The 17,969-nt window shown below is 39.5% G+C and overlaps 2 protein-coding genes across 2 annotated transcripts; one reads left to right on the top strand and one right to left on the bottom strand.

Annotated features, from left to right (window-relative positions):
* Positions 1-366: 366 nt before the first annotated feature.
* On the bottom strand, positions 367-7,486 carry LOC124124078 (39S ribosomal protein L48, mitochondrial-like). The gene is made up of 7 exons (XM_046487200.2): positions 7,416-7,486; positions 7,054-7,136; positions 5,317-5,371; positions 3,762-3,892; positions 2,685-2,787; positions 2,100-2,189; positions 367-1,260 (listed from the first exon to the last, which is right to left on the bottom strand). Exons 1-7 carry the CDS (start codon positions 7,434-7,436, stop codon positions 1,150-1,152), a joined length of 594 nt encoding a protein of 197 aa, XP_046343156.1. The 5' UTR covers positions 7,437-7,486; the 3' UTR covers positions 367-1,149.
* A 185-nt stretch (positions 7,487-7,671) lies between these two features.
* On the top strand, positions 7,672-14,419 carry LOC124124087 (DNA-directed RNA polymerase II subunit RPB7). The gene is made up of 8 exons (XM_046487211.2): positions 7,672-7,762; positions 8,424-8,533; positions 8,829-8,988; positions 9,757-9,807; positions 10,251-10,316; positions 13,176-13,247; positions 13,621-13,654; positions 14,134-14,419. Exons 1-8 carry the CDS (start codon positions 7,751-7,753, stop codon positions 14,145-14,147), a joined length of 519 nt encoding a protein of 172 aa, XP_046343167.1. The 5' UTR covers positions 7,672-7,750; the 3' UTR covers positions 14,148-14,419.
* Positions 14,420-17,969: the final 3,550 nt, after the last annotated feature.

Here is a 17,969-nt window from a genome sequence, read left to right on the forward strand (position 1 = left end):
ATATTTCTTACCCTTAATGCAACATTGCTATGGTGTCATGCACACTTGGTTCAAAATGGTGGCACCAATGGTCAGACAGACAATGATCAATACAAATTTGAAAATATATTTAGATAAAGTGTGTGTTTTGTAGCATCTACAGCTGTGTATGGTAATCCAAGAACAGCAGCCATGATCGTTGCTACAGCTCATCCTTTGCTTCTGCAAGAATACCCTTTTCTGAAAGTTATGTTGTTAATGTGTTTGTATTGTAGTGTCTTATAAAGACAGCTGCCTGTTTCATGTACTGTCTGGTGAGAACTAACACTTTGAGACACTTCACAAGGCCTTAAGTACCAAATATATGCTGCCTCGCTGCAGGAAGTACAGAGACAATTGAGTTTATTTTCTCACACATCACATGCGTACAAAACTCAAAGAAACAATTCCCTAATGATAGTGATGATACACGTTTCAGGCAATGCATCAACACGCTTGTACAGAGTCCTCAAGGTGATCGTGTGCTCTGACAGATGCCCTGTACTTTTGTACTCAATACTTGAAGGCTCTCTTTAGCTGTCCAAGACGATCAAACTTTAGATGCAACAACTGGTAAAACTGCTAAAAGAGCTTTCTCAATATATCAGACCTTTTACTCCAACACCATGCCTCTGAGTGAAGATCTGAGGTCAGCTCTATAAGTTGTGTCAGGTGAACTTTCCAATCAGCATATCAGTGTCTCGGCTTCTAAATTCTTAGGGCAAGTGGGTGATGTATTCAGACAAGCATATCTGATTTCTGCATCTTCTTAAACAGATACATGTAGTTCCAAAATTTAAATACAAACGGCCATGCCATCATATTATGGACATTTGTACACCCTGAAGCATGGCATCTACACACTGAAAGGAGTGCAATTTCTGAATTGATGTGGTAAAGCAATGAAGCCAAATTGTTTTAGAAAGCTGACATCTCATTGGCTAAGGACCGACACATACAGATATGGCAGTGGAGTAAAAGATTGGATTTTGATAGAACTGGACCTTTCTAACATCCAAACATTGATGCCTCTATTGACTCGTCGTATTGGCAATCTGCTGATCCTGTGATAAAACACTCCAGATCAAAGAGCAGTCCTTTGCATAACAAATCCTAATCACACATGTCATCTTATTTCTTCCTTCTCTCGTCTCTGGCCTTCTGAATGGCATCAACTTCTGCATACAAATCCTTCAGACGTTTATCAGGAACATAGCGATCATTCTCCTCTTCCACATCAGGCTAAAAGATAAGTAAGTGTTTTTGAAACAAAATGGCAGACAACTTACAGTTGTGACCTATTGTGGCAAATAATCTTGTCAAAAAGTACAATCAGCTACATCACAGACTGACTCACTGATACAATTAAGTTGCCTGTGTATTTAAACCTGGGCCCCATAGGGCTTTAACCCTACCAAAGAATTAGGATATAAACATTTTGTGGTTTTGGATTTGCTAGCTTTATTCTGTATTCGATGTTTTGAAATCTCCTTTGCAACCCGCTGGAGGTTTCCAATGTTAAAATGTCTGGGCATCGAATACTCAATAAATCCTGCAAATCTTCAAAAATAAGGTTTATCAACACTAAAATACAGAGGTTTTCAGTAATTTTCAGAAGCACTCTCTCAACAGAACTCTCAAAGTTGTCATAGTTGTGAGACTGACATGATGTCACTCTAGAATATGACGTCATGACACAATGGATGATGTCATGAGTGATAACTGAACTGGTTTGGGTTCACATAGTGTGCAAATAAACCCAAGTGAATTGAAGTTGTTTTGATAAATATCAGATTAGTATTTAATTAAGGTGGAATTCATTTGGTCAAGCCAAATGGCACATTTTTAAAATTTGGGATTGAGAATAAAAAAGATACTTATCAAGAAAAGTATTCATACACAGTTAAAAGTGTCAAAGACTTCCAGGCATAAAATCCAATTTAATCATATTTTTCAAACAAACATATTGCAGTAAATACTTCCATTCATTTTACAATTTTAACAACCTTGTTTAAATACACAGTATTGGTATTTAGCATTTAGATTATGAATACTGTAGCCAATGCAAATGAGTTACATACCTCTTTCAGGGTGATGTTTACACCCATCGGCAAATGGCTACGGATTATGTCGAGAAATATAGGCAGCATTGTTGAAGGGACATCTTGTAACTAAAACAGACAGCCAGCAGTTAACTTTGAAGACTTCCACCTTGCAGATTGTAATCAAACTAGATATCACTGATCAGAAATGTTAAAATCAGCATCACAAATTCCAATAAGGGACCGGTCATTTACTATAGGGGGTCAGAGGGAATAAGGGAAAGGCGACAAAAAAATATGACAGTCTCCAGGTTAGGGCATAAAAAGTAATACACATTTTTGGGGAGGGTCATGAAAATAATGGGCATTTCATAATAATATGTAAAGTGCTATTACATTTTGTCTTTTCAGGGTTGGTCACGAAAGAAGTGTACAAGGACATTGGGAGGGTCATCCCAAAATATGTCAAGCATTAGGGGAGGGCCATTATTTTCAATACATTAGTGCATCAAAAGCCTCTAACATGTCTAACCCATAGTCTCTAAAATAATGCAATGTTTGAAATATGTTACTGGTTTTATATACGATCTGGTTATTAATTCGATGATAACCCGGAAGTCTCACCTGTACTGTCCTCTCGTACGTCCTCAAGTCATATGTGTGCTGGATTACCTTAGAATTGGGCACATACGTTTCAATGTGTGTTGCCTTTGATGGTGAGGGCCACCTGTAGAATGCAATGTGACGTTACTAACACAATGGTTGGTTGTTGTTTGTTGTTTAACGCCGCACTCAGCAATATTCCAGCTATATGACGACAGTCTGTAAATAATCGAGTCTGGACCAGACAAACCAGTGACTGACATCATGAGCATCAATGCATGCAATTGGGATAAGATGACATGCATCAACCAAGTCAACAGGCCTGACCACCCAATCCTGTTAGTCGCCTCTTACTACAAGCATAGTCACCTTTTACGGCAAGCATGGGTTGCTGAAGACCTATTCTACCTTGTGAACGTGTGTGTGGCTGCTTGTAATCATCTGGACTGATGCCGATTTTATAGTGCTAAACCCACTGAGATACCATGCCACAGTTTAACATGAATAACCCACTCAGACACAGTATACTGACTCCGAGCCGACCAGTTCTTGTTTTGGCCCCTTTATGCCAAACGCCAATCAGAGTAACAACAAGTACATTCTTTTAATGTCTTTTGGTATGCTGTGGCCAGGGATTAAACCCCGGACCTCCGCTCTCTGTGCGGATGCTCTACCACTAGACCACAGAGGCAGTCTAGAGAGTATCCTTAAAGTGGCAATACAATATGGTGATATCTCATGTAAGAAATAAACGACCCACGTCATTGTGTCTATCATGTTTGTCGTACAATAAAACACTGCAGAAAGAATAAACCACTTGGGTCTGTGCCCCTCATGGTTTATTCTCCCTGCAGTGTTTTACTGTACGATAAACAACTCCCACTTGTGGTTTATTTATTAAGTACTGTATGTACTGTGTTAAGTAATTATGAAACAATTCATACAAATTGACATTACAAATTAATGACTATACATCTGATACATATTAAATCTTATTCCTTAGTTTCCCTGACTTGTGTTTCAGAAGTTATCTTGAAAACCACTGAACGTTCCTTGGCACTTGATCTGTCAAGTATCTACGGCTGATGTCCAACTCACATGTCAGTGTCGATACCCAGCTGGGTTGCCTGGTTGTGGACATATTTAGCAAAGGACTCCAACAAGGCAAAGTCGTAGCCCCTCATCCTCACATTCAAAGCTTCATATTCAGGGATGGCAGGGCCTGGTGTCTGCAGGTAGAAACTTGTTATCAAATTGGGGGAAACGTGAAAGCCTCCTTTCATTTCAAAGAAAGGGCAGGCATTCTTGAACCCGTTACTGCATGTAGTTGTCTATCTTGACAAAATCAACACATGATATCCTGTTTTCTTCATCTTCCCCAGGCAAGGGCGCTAACTGACTGTAAGTCAAGTTTCCACCCTTGCCGAACCAACCTGGAATTCCGGAGTTAAATTTTGGCTGCACTGACAAGTCTATGCATAGTCCAGTCATAATCGCATTAGAACATGGATTTCAAAGTGCAGAATTTTGATCAACTGAAGGATTTTCAAAGCATGTGTACTGCCAACTTGGCGTTGACAGATATATTCCAAATATTTTCATGGTTTTTTTCCAAGGTGCTCAAGTGAGTTGATGCACTTCGCAGGGTAAAACCTGTTTTATTAAAATATAGATCTTGATCATCTATCAGATTGTCTTGACTAGGCACCTCCATTTTGTTTGAAGCAAATGCAAGTGATATAAGAGGTGGAATCGGATTGGTCAACAGGAGGGACATAGAAGGGGCATAACTGAACCCAGAAATTCCAGCCTAGTTGGGCAAGGGTGGAAACTGGACATGCCTTGGGAAGATCGTATGTTGAGATTCTTATTACCTTACGAGTGAATTATTGAGTTAAACGTCACTTTGAACAGTATATCAGTTACATCAGAGCATGTCAGCTTGAAGTGGGAAAAAAGCCGAAATGATGCAAGTCTCAGACATTTACCACTCTGGTGAAACCCACGAGCATGGGTATGGTGTTGACAAACCCAGAAACATAATCAGGATTAACTAGGATTCAAACACCAGACCATAGGTTTGTGGCACATTTACTAGATGCAATTTTTACACAGCGGATTGTGGTGCCTTAGACGACTGGGACACCTGTGCCCCATTTAACCTTACGATGAAATCTCTATTGGTAAATGACCTTAATTCCAACATGACATTTCCTGCCTCCTGCACAACTGTCTAGAAAACCTACAAAGCAAGAAATAAAACTGGACTGTCTCCGGCTTGTATGTAACCTAATGTGGGAAGCCTAAAACCCCATGTACCTAGTGATCCTAGTACAACTGACAATGTATCCCGCCTGCAAGTATTACTCAGGGTACATGTTTTTTCTGTGTCCCTCTTAAGGGTTTTATACCATGCTACATTGCTGCTTCTGGCATAAAATCAAATCATTTTCCTTTTGGTGTTTGGTTAAATACCAAAAGTCAAATTTTGATATGAAGGAGGTAATTCAAGATGTGTTTGCTTTGCCCAGCAACTTAAAGTAAGTGTTAAATGTATGTTAAATTCTCAATAACTGAGACAAAAAACGTCTATGTTGATGTTGTGTGTTATCAAAGCTGTTGTTACTATTACTGTTCTTATCAGTGTCCGTACCAAGTTATCCGGCTCAAAGACGCCAAGCAATCGTGTGGTGGAGCTCAGGTGTCTTCTGAAATAAAACAAACAATAAGAGGCATGAAAGTTACATTTGGTAATATGTTTCTGTATCCAAGACAGTTATAAGTGTCAGTGTGACAGTGGGCCTTTGAAAGTTGGCATTTGTAAGAGGGCCTTGCTCCATGGCTCCCCGACCATGGCTACTTACTTTCTGTCCGTCTAATGTCGTTACTAGGGCCATGTCAGACACGTTGGTATTGTCAGTTGTCATTGTGTCATTATGGTATTCTTAAACTGCTTGATTGATACACATCATAACCATAGCTTTAGAATTCAGCCCTACCATTTCTTGTAAGGCCATATACATCACTGAGGCAAGTAACCAGTTTTACTGATAATCTGCAACCTTTGGATTGTCAGCTCAACACCGACTGAGTTATGTCCATTTTCCACACTGGTAAAATGATGCAAATCTACCTAGTTATGTTTGTTTGTTTATTTATTTGTTATTTAACGCCGCACACAGCAATGTTCAAGCTATATGATCTGTAAATAATCGAGTCTGGACCAGACAATCCAGTGATTGACATCATGAGCATCGTTCCACGCAATTGGTTTTTTGGTTTGGTTTGTCGTTTTACGCCGCACTCAGCAATATTCCAACTATATGACGGCGGTCTGTAAATAATCGAGTCTGGACCAGACAATCAAGTGATTGCCACCATGAGCATCGTTCTATTCAATTGGGATACAATCAACTATCTAATTGTATGTTTGCTTTATTTTATTGAAACTGAACTTTCATTAAAGATAAAAAACAGAAACCAATGTTGTTTTGAAGAGGAATGCTGTCTTTATTTCCACACCCATACTGGTTCTTGTTTTCGAACTGGAACTGTTATTCAAATTTCACATTCAAAGAAATAACATATTTGGAGGTAAGTGGTAAAAGAAGATATTGGTATATCATGTACCTATTGATAGATGTGTTAGAAATGTGCTGAACATCCTACAGCACAAAATTGTAGACTTTTCTTATGGGATGATCCATAGACCCAGTAGTGACATTAATGAAAATTTTAAAATGAATGTTGAATGGATTGGGCGATATGGTAACTTCAGCTAGATTATGCAAATACTAAGGTGTCACTCTTCATTGGTCTTAGCACTGCCAGTGCCATTTGGTTAAGACATGCAGACCTACAGATAAGCTGCATATTTGCGTAAAATACCCTCCAAAATTATTCAAAACCCAATTACTTTCAATTAACTTGCACACAGAAACGCATGCATTAAATGAAAAACTCAAAAGTATAAAAACAGCATGCGTAAATACCCAATGAAGCTTTTTCAACATGCGTTCAATCGAGCTATTTCCAAAACACAATTACGAGCTAATTTACTTTCTGAGTCAAGCCTATTGTTAGAACCCTTATATACATCCAAAACATTATAATATTTTTTTTTAATTCTTAAAATGTTTACTCATTTTGGGAAAAACCCAACTGAGTGATAAATAGATGAGTGAAAAAGATATTGGTTACCCAATGAAAAATGTAATAACACATTTAAAATAGAAACCTTCGAGCAAAAACTCAATTGCTCAAAAAGTTATCTGAAGCTCTGGACATGTCCCATTTATTAGTCAGGCTTGTGCAATATGGTTCAACTGACCACCCCTTTGGACTGAATTTTCCACATAATGACTAGGATTCAATTTATTCTTCCACCTACCGACCAATTGTCTTTCTGCAATGCTGGCAAACATTTTGGGTGTGAGAAAACTTAGCTTTGGCCACCAAAGTTCGCAGCAAGCCCTGAAACATAAAACATACTTGTTAATTGTATATGGATATGTTTAATAATGCGCGACTGACCTCTTGGTTGATCTGACCTTATATTGAAAATAAAAACACTGAGCCTGTTGAGTGCAAGGGCCCACCTGGAGGCCAGGCTAGTTGATATCGTACATAATCCTGTCTTTCTAGTTTACACCATTGTACTGATTTACTGAATAGTAATCGTAGTTGCTTAAGCCTTTCTGTTTTGTATCTCAAAAAGAAAAAAACATGATCGCGGTGTTATGTCAAGCTTACCCCCAAAATACCTGACTGCATGTTGGGGATACTTTTGAGTAAATTAGAGTTATCGAACTTAGTTTTTCGGACTGTCATTAACCGATAAAATCCAAATTAGAACATTTGCGTGCTTCTGCCGTATTTGAAATAAACAAAGTCGTACCAAAGTCAAACATTCATATATACACTTGTTAAACTTTCAAATATACATGTGGTAGAATGTAATAGCACGACATTATATTGAAAGAGAATATCTCATTTATCCGGATTTTACTACCGGAACTCGCGTTAGGTCGAATTTTCCGGTTCCGCTCATGCCGTCGTTGTGTTTCTTTGACTCTTGAAAGAACACAATGTTTTATCACGTAAATATTTATTTTCGTATTCCCTCGATTGTTGTTGGTATTTGTGAGAACCTGCTTGTGGCCGGCGATAGAAGGTTATCAATGTGTTTCGCGGATGGTACACAATACATCCAGATATTGAGATGGCGTTCTACTTCTAGTTTCTAACTTACTCTTCATGCAGTCTCTTTGAACTTATGAGTAATACAACGGAGAATCATTGTTATTTAACAAATGTTTCGACTTGATCAAGAGCGTTTTTTGGAAATGAAGATCTCGGCTAGATCTAATTACAATATGACTCACAAATATAATTTTGTCTTCTGAATTCAAATCAACGCAAAGAAAGCTGTTATGTTTTGCAGGGTCTTTGTTGGCAGAGCTTCAGATTGATTTGAATATTTATTGCTCAGGTGATCCATTACCAATTATTACCTTGAAATAGTCAAGGAAAATATGGACAGAGGAACAATTTGCTATTATTGCTAAAAAAAACCAGGATTTTTTCATGGGTCCAAGCCCCCCTTTTGTTGAGCTTCCTTTAATTCTGATGATGAACAGGTGGCAAGAAATTGTCTATACTTGATCATGATGATGTGTGTGTGTTACTAGTGTTTGAACTGTTGCAATGCACATTTTTATGGCAATCACTGAACTTAAAAAGAACTGTTTTCCATTTCAGGTTTCTCTAGAGCATGAAATCTTGTTGCATCCCAGATATTTTGGTCCGAATCTCCTCAACATTGTCAAGCAGAAACTCTTCACTGAAGTAGAAGGGACATGTACAGGGAAGTATGTGCCATATTTACCCATTATATGTGTTTATAAAGATACTTAGTGTTCAGGTGTGCCATTTGAGTATAGCATGATAGGTGTGTGAAGAAGAATACATTTGGTCTATATACAGTGTGTATATATAACACATCATGTTCAATAAATAGACTGAGGGACATATTGAAAATCAGAAACTGTTTCACCTTCTTTCATAAACATGATAAAGGTAATGATTGCGATGATAATAAATTTCATTTTTAAGAAGTGAAAAACCTCTCCATTTCTCTTTATGCTCTCACTGACTACTTTTCAGATATGGCTTCGTCATCGCAGTTACGACGATAGACAATATTGGAGCTGGGATGATCCAGCCCAGTGCAGGATTTGTTCTGTACCCCATCAAGTACAAAGCTATTGTGTTCCGCCCCTTCAAGGGGGAGGTGTTGGATGCTGTTGTCACACAGGTCAACAAGGTGAGTGAGACTGAAGTAAACAGGTTACATGGTGACACAGGAATCCTTGTAAGGATTTTTTTTAGTAATGCACAACAGAAGGTACTTTTTGATGTGACTTACATCCTGACATTCACTCAGGCGAAATATGCAGTCTTGGTTCCTAGGCATCACTAATGAAAGTATATTGCCAGTCTAAACATACTGCAGACATGCTCAGGTCACTGAGGTGTTTTGGTTGTAAGTTGCATGTAACTTTGGTTACGATATACTCTGTTGCATTATGTTACATATCTTGAGAGTAAGGTTGTCTTATGACAAATGATACATGAAAAGTTGATAAATATGTGCAAATATTTCCATCAAAAGGAAATGAATAGTAGCCCTACTTACCATGCTTACATGACTAAATATATTTAGTTCATTTCAGTGAATTGATAAAGCAGTTTCTTGAGCAAGTTGAAACCTACGACTTACCGACAAATACTCAGACCACTTTGTATCGATACATGACCTGCCAACATATATCTGAATCAGTTTGTATCGGTACATGACCTGACAACATATATCTGTATCAGTTTGTATCAGTACATGACCTGCCAACATATATCTGATCTGTATCAGTTTGTATCAATACATGACCTACCAACAAATACTTGTATCCATAGAGTACTTTAATGTTTCACCCTATTATAGGCACCTAGGCTTGACATATATATTTATCTGATAAAGATCTGATAAGTTTCAATGGTCACCACATCTTACCGAAATGTAATATCTGTTTTTCAGGTTGGGCTCTTCACTGAAATTGGCCCCCTATCCTGCTTCATCTCCAGACATGTAAGTTACAAGCAATATGAGCCGTGTCTATAATAACTGCCTGTCCACCTGCACTCTGGTAACTTATGTCGAGCTACATGAAAGTTTCCTCCACCTGTCAGGATGTCTGGCTGATAAAATTAAGACTACTTACAAGTTCAGTTTTATTATAACACCCTGAACAGATTCTCAAGTGATTGTATGCATTATTTCTTTGTCTCTCATTTTTTGCAAACTTTCAATATTTATTATCATGATTATGTCTGAATGGGGGCAGGTAACTTTGAAGATGGGCCGGCAACATTTATGGGTCACCTGCCCAATTGTCTTGTTGGGTTTTAGTATCATTTCAAACACTGCGTATGAGCTCCCTGTCCCTCGATATCCCCTGTAGTTGAAGATAACATTTGATGATGGTCTTGTCATGATTGATGTTGATTTCATGGATCTTTGTCTCTTTTCAGTCTATTCCTGCAGACATGGAGTTTGACCCAAATTCAAATCCACCTTGCTACAAAACAAAGGATGAGGTATGAAATAAACTGGTCAATATGATAAATCCTTGACAGATGACAGAATGTACAAGGGAAGAGATTTAGGAGTTATCTCCCTTCCTTCACTGTTTGTTACCTGACCCCCGCATTGAGCATTACTTCAGCTATATGAAGAAATAATCGAGTCTGCACCAAACAATCATGTGATTGACATCATGAGCATCGATGCACACATCGATACAATGACATGCAATCACCTAAGTGTTTGAGGCTGACCTTCCGATCCCTTTAGACACCTCTTCTGACCGGTATAGACTGCTGGGGACATATATTCTGACCTGGAATCCTCCTTGGTTTACACACTTTGGTATGGTGCATATTTCCACAAATATACCCAAATGCAAAATAACTGTGATCTTTTGAATTATGTTAATAATTCTGATGTTTTAGATAATACATAAGACTATGGGCAGTCGGGTAGCCTAGTGGTTAAAGCGTTTGCTCGTCACGCCAAAGACCTGTGTCCGATTCCTGACGTGGGTACAATGTGTGAAGCCCATTTCTGGTGATATTGCTCTAATATTGCTAAAAGTGGCATCAAACCATACTCACTCACTATGCCTTAATTTGCTATGAAATAATTTTGTGAAGAAAGCTGATCTCATATATTTGGTTTGTAATTCAAACTGTGTACACAAAGACACCTCTTGTCAAAACAGCAAATGGCAGCTTGTTGTCCTTTTAATCATTAATGTGCTTTGTTGTAAACAGAAATTACTCCTAAATTTTTTCTTTTCCTTTCAAACATATGAAACAAGTACATACGAGTCAAAACCAGACATTTTATTTCCACTATGTAGAGAAGAGACACAAATTGACACAAAGGTAGACTTTAGAATTTTGACTTATTATGGTTTTAAACATAGATGCGCAAATTGATAATTTTGTCAACGGGGTAGCCATTGGGCCTAATTTACTCGAATATTAGCAGGGATTCCAGGGAAAAATTAGGACCTTGTGTTTATCACAAGAGACATTTATTGTGTGTGTGTATGTGTGAACAAGCTGATTGTGTGTCACTGTACCCTTGTACCCCAATGGGATGGATGACTGTTCATGCTATTGGCCACTAGTTTTCTGGTCCAAGATTGATTATTTTCAGAATGCCATGCTGTAGCTGTAGTGTACTCACAAACAAAATAAATCATTCAGCATGATGTCAAGGCCCATGATGGCAGTATGTCACGGGTTTGTAAACACTGTCTCCAAAACAAATTTTAAAAGAAGTAAATACTGATTTGGTTAAAGGTGTAGTAGATCAGCCTTGTACAGTGTTGTAGTGAAAGGAGATATCTAAAAGGAAAATGGTTAATGTCAAAGTTTATGATTGACCACATGTGATGACATTATCTCATTCATATCCTTGGTACATATACTATCAGTACCTTTGATGCCAGGTTTTGGTTTGTTTACAGAGAAGGATTTCATCATGATGTAGTTGTAATGTAGCCACTGTTGTGTAAGACCCACTCACTGACATCTGTTGTGTAAGACCCACTCACTGACATCTGTTGTGTAAGACCCACTCACTGACATCCGTTGTGTAAGACCCACTCACTGACATCTGTTGTGTAAGACCCACTCACTGACATCTGTTGTGTAAGACCCACTCACTGACATCTGGTGTGTAAGACCCACTCACTGACATCTGTTGTGTAAGACCCACTCCCTGACATCTGTTGTGTAAGACCCACTCACTGACATCCGTTGTGTAAGACCCACTCACTGACATCTGGTGTGTAAGACCCACTCACTGACATCTGGTGTGTAAGACCCACTCACTGACATCTGTTGTGTAAGACCCACTCACATCTGTTGTGTAAGACTCACTCACATCCGTTGTGTAAGACCCACTCCCTGACATCTGTTGTGTAAGACCCACTCACTGACATCTGGTGTGTAAGACCCACTCACTGACATCTGTTGTGTAAGACCCACTCCCTGACATCTGTTGTGTAAGACCCACTCACTGACATCTGTTGTGTAAGACCCACTCACTGACATCTGTTGTGTAAGACCCACTCACATCTGTTGTGTAAGACTCACTCACATCCGTTGTGTAAGACCCACTCCCTGACATCTGTTGTGTAAGACCCACTCACTGACATCTGGTGTGTAAGACCCACTCACTGACATCTGGTGTGTAAGACCCACTCACTGACATCTGTTGTGTAAGACCCACTCACATCTGTTGTGTAAGACTCACTCACATCCGTTGTGTAAGACCCACTCCCTGACATCTGTTGTGTAAGACCCACTCACTGACATCTGTTGTGTAAGACCCACTCACTGACATCTGTTGTGTAAGACCCACTCACATCTGTTGTGTAAGACTCACTCACATCCGTTGTGTAAGACCCACTCACTGACATCTGTTGTGTAAGACCCACTCACTGACATCTGTTGTGTAAGACCCACTCACTGACATCTGTTGTGTAAGACCCACTGACTCACATCTGTTGTGTAAGACCCACTGACTCACATCTGTTGTGTAAGATTCACTCACTGACATCTGTTGTGTAAGACCCACTAACTGACATCTGTTGTGTAAGACCCACTCACTTACATCTGTTGTGTAAGACCCACTCACTTACATCTGTTGTGTAAGACCCACTCATTCACATCTGTTGTGTAAGACCCACTCACTCACATCTGTTGTGTAAGACCCACTCACTCACTTCTGTTGTGTAAGACCCACTCACTCACATCTGTTGTGTAAGACTCACTCACATCTGTTGTGTAAAACCCACTCACTCACATCTGTTGTGTAAAACCCACTGACTCACATCTGTTGTCTAAGACCCACTCACTGACATCTGTTGTGTTCTTTATCAGGATATTGTGATTCAGCAAGACGATGAAATCAGAATCAAGATTGTTGGCACAAGAGTTGACGCTAAGGACATTGTGAGTAAAATATACATTGTATTTCACCTAGATTTTAAAATGTTAGATTGGGTTGAGGAGGTTAAACAGATCCCCAGCACTCGACGGAAATTGTGGCTGGGAGTGGTTTGTTTGCATACAGTTGACTAAGGTGTGACAATAACTGTACAACCTCATCACCCATTGGCTCACTGTACTTCTCATTCATTGCAGGCATGACTGATGCTTTTGTGCCTGATAATTGCCAATTTAGCTGCCTTTCCATACATTTTTTTTCAAAGTAGCATACTCATGTTCTGTGCTTTGCATAATTTATCAAATGTTGTTATTTAGAATTGTTTGAGTACAGTTGAATAAACAGACATATCTGACCTAAACTATTTTGTCTTTTCAGTTCGCAATTGGAACTCTTATGGATGATTATTTAGGTAAGTTACACTTGTCTGAAAGATGGTTTACAAGAAACATTCTGGTGTTTTTTTATCTTTGAAGTTAAGCTGGAACTCATAGTTAGAGACATGAAGATAGATGTGAGTGTTATTTGAAAGTCACATCTTAAAGCTGTTGTCATAGGGTTGTACAGGAAAAAAGCAATGAAAGAAAAAGAAAGGTGTGGCAGTATTTTTTTGAATGACAAATCTGAGGCTGATTCAGGATTTTATTTTCTATTTTCACTTTTATTAAAAAGAATATGAATTGTGGGGTGGGGTTTAACTTGACAATGTACACAAATATTTCAATAGCTAGGATCTGACAGTGCTAGTCAAATGGTTCTTTGCCTTCCTACACCTATCTTCTGCAGAGATTCTTCACTACAATTTGTAAGACATGTTATAAAATACCCCTCTGACCAAGTTACTCCGTTGGTCAGCATTAATAATCTCTGTATGCTGTCTTTGTTTTGCAGGTCTTGTGAGCTGAGAAGTCATTGCAAGATCTGTCTCCGGTGTACATAACAGGGACTGCCACAAGATCGGGCGGGGTTTCATGTGTCTTGTCTTCATTGCAGCATGTTGCTGTAAAACTTCAGTGTCAGTGGTGGACAAGTTCACAGGCTTCACAGTCTACTGAGTGAATGATCAGTACATTGTATGGTTTAGATTGATTGGTTTAAGCTCTGGTCTTCAACACAAATTGATGAGATATTGTAATTCTTGAAAGAAAAGAAATAAAGGATATGATGTGACACACCATTTCATCTTCAACATATTGAATATACAACTAATATCATCTCCATTCTATTATGCTATATCACCTGGTTCCATTTGTCACCTTATGTTCGCTTTGAGGCTGGTTTCCATGGCACAATGCTAAAAATAGCCGTCCAATCAAATTACATTGATCTTCCTTGATTCAAACAAGCAGCAGTATCATTAGTACCTGTGTCATCGTAAATACAAGTGAAACGTGTTGTACACTAAGGACTTCCCTTCCCTACACTACTAAGGAGAACATCTTTTTTAGCTGCAAAATAATTCATGGCAATCGTTATTCCGGAGTTTGAGTGTAGATCAATGCCAAAGTCAGAAGAGGCATGTTGGTTTGTTGATTTCAAGCCTATGGCAAGATTATTCTATGCCATGTGAATGATAAAACAGAGATTGATCCAGGATTTCTAAAAAGGGGGTTTCCATTTGTGCCATTTGTAACTTCAGTGTTTGGGGAGGGAAACTTCACCAAAAAGCCTACCCCCCAAAACAAATCAAACACAATATGTAAACCATTATGAATTTTACTCTAACAACCAATCATGGTAGGATTTTTTTAATGTCAATACAGCTGTTTTTCATAATAAATATGTGGTAATTGTATGTTGATTTCATTCGTATATTTAGACATGCATCAGTAAAATTGTTCCACTATAGGTTACTCCGAACTGAAGCTGTAGCCCAATATGAGTGATACAGTCATTGTAGGTCAGTCGTGGAAGATTAGGGAGTGGTCATTTGTTATTGGGGGAGGGGGGTAGCATGGGAAGGTCACCCAACAATATAACAGTATAACAAAATAATACATAATAAATGACTAAATAATACACATATATGGAGAGGGTAATGAATTACATATAAATTGTTGGTTTTTTTCAGGGAGAGTCCTAAAAAATGTGCAAGGACATGGGGAGGGTCACCCCAAAAGTGTGACAAGCATTAGTTTAGAACACACACACACACACACACACCTCACCTAAAAAATAACCTATCCCTTAGCTATCAGAAACAGACATTGAGGTAGCCCAGTGGTGCAAACGTTAGCTCTCACACAGGTCCTGTGTTCGGTTCCAGCCATGGGTACAATGGTTGCAGCCCATTCCTGGGAGTCCCCCCCCCCCCCCCCCCCCCCCCCCTCATGTGATATGACTGGAACAGTGCAAATAGCAGTGTAAGGCTGAACCTACATCACCTTGTTGTCTTACCACATCAGTATTATCCACGAGGGCTTCAAGGCAGAATTAATAACTTAAGCTTTTGCTATTTAGCGATTCTTAAAGCTGACTGACTGCTTGTTTGTGATCTCACGCCTCAGTCAACAATATTCCAGCTATGCTATGGTGTATTTGGTAGTTAGTTGAAGCAGTATCTCCTAACAACACAATAAGAAATCAGTCTATATATTCAGCACGTCACAATTTGATAACAATAGATTGTCTTCAGTGATTCACTTCACAGCTTTTGAAGTTCCGTACGGTCTTCTTCATTTTCGTTCTTAGAAGTGACAAGTAATTAGTGTGTAACATCTTGGAATATTGATATAATGGATTATCTACCCCTCTGAATGTAAGTGCCTTGTCACACTTTCGGAAAGTATGCCATTCCTTCTCACGGGACAAATGATCCCCAATTCATCGCAGCTCGTTGTTTGTTCTCTAATGATTTCCGACAGTAATGAATCAACAGGTCCTGATGAATTCTTCCTCAGTTATTAATCAAAGTGTAACATGGCACTGAATTACCTGATGCTGCCAGTCCCCTTTTAGTACGCGTGATTCGGGGTCTATTTGGAGGTTATTCTGGACTCGGCAGTTTGGTACGCGTGATTCGGGGTCTATTTGGAGGTTATTCTGGACTCTGCAGTTTGGTACGCGTGATTCGGGGTCAATTTGGAGGTTATTCTGGACTCGGCAGTTTGGTACGCGTGATTCGGGGTTTATTTGGAGGTTATTCTGGACTCGGCAGTTTGGTACGCGTGATTCGGGGGTCTATTTGGAGGTTATTCTGGACTCTGCAGTTTGGTACGCGTGATTCGGGGGTCTATTTGGAGGTTATTCTGGACTCCGCAGTTTGGTACGCGTGATTCGGGGGTCTATTTGGAGGTTATTCTGGACTCCGCAGTTTGGTACGCGGGACGAAAATAAAATTGTATTTGGAACGCAGATTTTACATTAAGATGAAATGTGTACGTAAAACTTTCCTTTATATATTATATTTTTCAGTAGTTTAACTTCAATTCGCAGCGAATCGAGCTAATCGAAATTTGTGTTTAGTAGTGTGCAGGATTCAGGGGTGAGCAATGAGACTCAAGAACAAGCACAATCTCCCGTCACGGTGCTCATTAGAATTTGAGGTGTTTACCTCAACGCTGAATTTATAAAACCCGATGCAGAATGCACAATATCTAAAGCAAGGATAAAGGGAAGATAATTCCGGAAACAAGATAATTACGGCTTTAGTTCTTTAACTATGTGTGTCTCTTAGATGTATACATAAGTATGCAAAGTGTCATCCCCGTAACTTCAGTGGTTTCTGCATTGCAGCCACTTCCCACTATTTAAAACAGCATGGATCAAGGACCAACACCTGAAAAAGCATGTCCCCTTTTCAAGCACTATGCACTAAATTGAAAAGCTTTGAGCAAGGGTCTTAACTCTGTAAAAAAAGGAATGTACAACACCAATTTTCGAACTCATTTGAGATCGTGACCAGTAACATCAGTGTGTAAAATTTCATTTCTCTAACTTAAAATAGTTTTTAAGAAGATTTGTCCCCATTGAGAAGCGGACGGACGGAAGGAAGGACGGTCTCCGTTCCTATATTCCCCACCCCACTTCGTGGCGGGGGATACAAATTAGATGGGTTCAGGGGAGGGTAGGTTTGGCGTCCTATGTACCTGTACCCAACCGTCAAAACGCTGAGTCATTACACACGGGAACAGAAGCTTGCCATACATGCACGGGTTTCCTTACATTGATCGGGTGATAAGTAGGGCCGGTCGGGTAGCCTAGTGGTTAAAGCGTTGGCTCGTCACGCCGAAGACCCGGGTTCCATTCCCCACATGGGTACAATGTATGAAACCCATTTCCCGGTGTCCCCCGCCGTGATAATGCTGGAATATTGCTAAAAGGGTCGTAAAACCATACTCATTGATAAGAAGTGCGTGAAATCGAGCAGAGGTCGGCGATGGGGTCCGGCAGACAAGACAATGTTGGTCTGGTTCAGACTTGTTTACTTATCTACAGGGCGCCGCCGTACAGCTGTACTGGAACCGGCAATAAATGTGACCCCCATGAACGAGTGTCAGGGACTGTTTACCGTTTTGCAGGGGTATCCCGTGTCACAACCGATGTTGGCAGCGGAGTCGTACCCATGTTCTGCTTCGTTTTTACTGCTTGCATTCCCCTTCAAACCCCTGGACTAACGAGGTGAACCAATGTTGACCACGGTACAACTCGCTAATACCTTGGTTGACCAATGTAAGCTCATATTTACTGAATTACGTTATAATTAAGGATGCCCCAAGTTTCCAGTA

The sequence above is a fragment of the Haliotis rufescens genome, unplaced genomic scaffold, assembly GCF_023055435.1.
Source record: "Haliotis rufescens isolate VD_foot unplaced genomic scaffold, xgHalRufe1.0.p SCAF_3, whole genome shotgun sequence".
Classification (NCBI taxonomy): domain Eukaryota; kingdom Metazoa; phylum Mollusca; class Gastropoda; order Lepetellida; family Haliotidae; genus Haliotis; species Haliotis rufescens.

What these genes read in the sequence shown, in the direction of transcription:
- LOC124124078 (XM_046487200.2), bottom strand. Translation starts at nt 7,436, where the DNA reads ATGCAGTCAGGTATTTTGGGG. An exon ending in CTGGGTATCGACACTGACAT is followed by an intron (nt 2,788 to 3,761) that starts GTGAGTTGGACA and finishes TGCATTCTACAG; the next exon opens with GTGGCCCTCACCATCAAAGG. An exon ending in CGTACGAGAGGACAGTACAG is followed by an intron (nt 2,190 to 2,684) that starts GTGAGACTTCCG and finishes TGTCTGTTTTAG; the next exon opens with TTACAAGATGTCCCTTCAAC.
- LOC124124087 (XM_046487211.2), top strand. An exon ending in TTGTCACACAGGTCAACAAG is followed by an intron (nt 8,989 to 9,756) that starts GTGAGTGAGACT and finishes TCTGTTTTTCAG; the next exon opens with GTTGGGCTCTTCACTGAAAT. An exon ending in GAGTTGACGCTAAGGACATT is followed by an intron (nt 13,248 to 13,620) that starts GTGAGTAAAATA and finishes TTGTCTTTTCAG; the next exon opens with TTCGCAATTGGAACTCTTAT.